This window comes from Argentina silus (assembly GCF_951799395.1).
Source record: "Argentina silus genome assembly, chromosome: 19".
Taxonomy (NCBI): Eukaryota; Metazoa; Chordata; class Actinopteri; order Argentiniformes; family Argentinidae; genus Argentina; species Argentina silus.
The window spans coordinates 4,034,989-4,038,817 of record NC_139673.1 but is presented as its reverse complement, the minus strand read 5'-3'; the positions used below and the strand labels follow the sequence as shown (position 1 = coordinate 4,038,817).

General features: G+C 46.6%; 1 protein-coding gene across 1 annotated transcript; it reads left to right on the top strand.

The window, feature by feature from the left end:
* Positions 1-225: 225 nt before the first annotated feature.
* Positions 226-1,416, top strand: gjd6 (gap junction protein delta 6; the record flags this gene model as incomplete). Its single annotated transcript, XM_083690770.1, has 1 exon — positions 226-1,416. One exon carries the CDS (start codon positions 226-228, stop codon positions 1,414-1,416), a length of 1,191 nt encoding a protein of 396 aa, XP_083546896.1.
* Between the last annotated feature and the right edge of the window lie 2,413 nt (positions 1,417-3,829).

Sequence of the window (3,829 nt, the reverse complement as noted above, 5' to 3'; positions counted from 1 at the left end):
AGATTGGTTCTGTTAGCAATAGGGAGACTCAGTTGATGTGTGGATTACAGCATTTCATTCCAGTCAGGGATATAGTAGGTACGGTGGATAGCTGGTCTGGTGCTTCTCAGAGGTAGCCTTAGATTAGGTCTACAGCCCTGGTTGGAGCAGGGCTCAGGAGTGGATCTCCCCAGTCTGCTGTACTCAAGGCAGCTCGTCCCCCTCAGGGGCAGCTGGCCGGCCAGCATGACGGAGTGGACGTTGCTCAAACGTCTCCTGGACGCCGTTCACCAGCACTCCACCATGATCGGACGCCTCTGGCTCACCGTCATGGTGATCTTCCGCCTGCTCATCGTCGCCGTGGCGACGGAGGACGTTTACGCGGACGAGCAGGAGATGTTCGTGTGCAACACCCTCCAGCCGGGCTGCACCACGGTGTGTTACGACGCCTTCGCTCCCATCTCCCAGCCACGCTTCTGGGTCTTCCACATCATCAGTGTCTCCACTCCCTCCCTCTGCTTCATCATCTACACCTGGCACAACCTCTCCAAGCTTCCCCACGCCCAGCGACCGGGAGCCGACCCAGACGAGGTGGGCCGAGACAGGGGCAGAGATGGGGGGCGAGAGGCCTTCGACAGGAGCTGCGACTCCGACAGCTGCTCCATTCGTTCACACAGGCACCTGGGCCACAGCCTGGCTGATGTGCTGGAGGGCATCGCCGGCCAGAGCATCCAGAAAGGAGTCCCCAGCACCACGCTTGCCCAGGTCCGGCCCGGCGTCTACAAGAAGGGGAACGGACAGGGACATGTGGGGTCTGGAGGAACCGGAGGTGTTCTCTCCAAGTACTACGTGTTCCACGTGTGCGTCAGGGCGGTCCTGGAGGTGGGTTTCGTGCTGGCCCAGTGGCTGCTGTTTGGGTTCAACGTGCCCGTCCATTTCCTGTGTTCCACAGCTCCCTGCCAGCAGCCGGTGGACTGCTACATCTCCAGACCCACGGAGAAGACCATCTTCCTGCTCTTCATGTTCAGTGTGGGGGTCTTCTGCATCCTCCTCAACCTGCTGGAGCTCAACCACCTGGGCTGGAAGAAGATCAGGAGGTCCATGAAGCTCAGGGAGGGGGGGTCCTGGGGAGCTTACCCAGGAAGGAGAGGGGGGTACGAGACCTTCGCCCAAGACAGCCCCTTCCTGACGTCCACGCTGGGATTCAGGAACGTGACCAGTACCACGTCCCTGCCCACCCTGGATCTGGTGGTGGACCCCCGGCCCGACTGGATCTGTGCTGGGAACTGCTCCCCGTTTAAGGAGCTTGAGACGGGCATAGAGACGGGACTACAGCTGCCCAAGAACCAGGACCTCCAGAGAGGAGACATTCAGCCCCAGAAGACAAAGAGGGACGGTATGGAGTCCAAGCAGAGGAGCACGGAGGTCTGGATATGAACGTTTTTGAACAGGAATGTTAGTTCAAATAGATATGATCCAATAGAAATCAGCCCAGAACAGGATACACTGGTCTAAAATCTGTGCTAATAGGTGAGTCTTAAAACCTGAAACCCCTGAAAACCAAAAGAAAGGAAATTACAAAGGACATTATACGTTGTGTGTATTAGATACAAGGTTTGTTTACTAGAGGGGTCAGTTTTATCTGAATTTATCTCTGTGGAAAATGCTCCTACTCCATTTAATTCAGAAAACTGTCCACTACTTTTGAGAGGATTCTTTTTACTTCATGAATCAAGATCAATGCATTCCCTGGACTGACTTCAAACTACCCTGGCAAACTACTGGGTGACTACTGACTACTGGCAAACACAGGGAATACTGTTAGACTACTGGCAAACACAGGAAATACTGTTAGACTACTGGCAAACACAGGAAATACTTTACAGACAAGACAATGCAGTGCAGTGTGGTAGCAAGAAACAGAAAATAAAAAGGCACGCATGTTTAGTAATTTAACTAAAATCAAGAGGCAGTGGTGACAAAACAGCTCAGTTTTTGCTTTTCATTTATTTACGCAATATACTATGTATTAATATATTCATTTACAACATCTATAAAACACCTTTGAATTAAATTATGCTAGAGAAAAAAGAAATTAAAGACAAAAAAAGAGGTTCGTTGTACAGCCAGTTTCCATGGACTAACTTTGTTGTAAAATGAATACTGCAGAGAGAGTCGTTTCAGAGCCGGAAGGTAAACAAGAAAAGTAAAGCAGTTTTACAGTGTAACAGGACAGTGCCCTGCGGTAGTGTTAAAGTGTCTGTCATCTAACTCATGATTATGTGTCTGTGTCCATGGCATCCTATATGCTCTACATGGCAAATACGGTGCAATTTTTGTTACACAAGACACACACACACACACACACACACACACACACACACACACACACACACACACAGACAGCAGTATTACAGAAGTATCAACGTACATCTTATTTCACTGAGGGTTTTTCCATTTGTGAATGGATTTTGTAAAGTCCTTGACGTAGGGCAGTCTGTTGGGTTAAGAACACCACTCAGAGAGGGAGAGGGAGATCGGAGCACAGCAGAGGAGGCTGGTGGAGGTAGAACACACGTCTGATAACACTTCTCATTGCATTCCATGCATTACAATGAGCCCGTCCTCCGATTTCTACCTCCGCCAGCCTCCACTGATAGCACGGCCTTCAATCTCGATCTTCTTGTGCTAGCTCCTACAACATCTCAACTGGTTTTACTCACACAATCAAATCCATGGTTACAATGTAACAAAAACTAGAAAAAAACTAAAACATCATGCAAACAATTTTTAACATCTATAGTTGCAACAACGTATACATTACCTTTGGACATGGGTCTACTTAAGTTAGTTAGTATAAGTGGTCCACAGAAGATTTCAACGTAATACAGGATTGAGAACGTGTGAGTGTATTTGGTAACAATACCCAACCCTGAGATTTGGGTAGTAGGAAATTGGAATGTCTGCACACTAAAGGCTCTTTTTTGAAAACAAAATAAAAAATAACATATACTAAAAATAGTTTTTTTTTTTTGTATGGCATTGTTGTTAGGTCATTCTGGAGTTTTACTTCCCTTCTATTCTGTCTGGTTTCTTTAACAACAAAAACAAACTATGGCTATAGTCAGTAAAACTTAAACTATCAGGCTACACTGACACTCCAACAGGTCTAGCACTGATAAGCACAGGGGACCAGCAGGCTAGACTGAATCTGTAGGGGACTTTTCAGATCTGAATATATGAATATCTTGACAGTGTTGTCTGCATATATAAAACCGAACAGAATTAATCTAGAATTCTATTAGATTGGAATTCCTTCCACGGGTCATTTAAGTCCAGACCATTTCTAGGGGCCCCTACAGATTCCTTCTGGCCCCAGTGAGCTGTGAAACTATCACATAAACACCTGTAATGTTGAGATGTTATTCAATCTACAACATTGATCTAACGTTACAGTAAAATGGTAGACAAACTGTTTCAAACTATTTCACTGTGTACAGTCCAAAGTACATCATAGTCCATATAAACCCATATATTTACCATCAGGATAACATAACAGACGGGACTGATATGATAGAAGAAGTATTTCCCCTCATTGTGAAGGACATAGAAAGTGCAATGCTTGAGGGAAACAAACAAGCAAACATAACATGTGCATGTCCGTAGGTGTGCGGAAGAATCTAAAGCTTCAGTGCAATACAAACAACATATAAAAAGCACTTAAACGGTCAAGTGAGACAAGGCATTCACCCCTATCTGACAGAGCAGGTGGTACAGTCCTTACTATGAGTCATCGAGACACAATAAGTGAGACCATACCATGTAAACACACACACGCACACACAGAGAG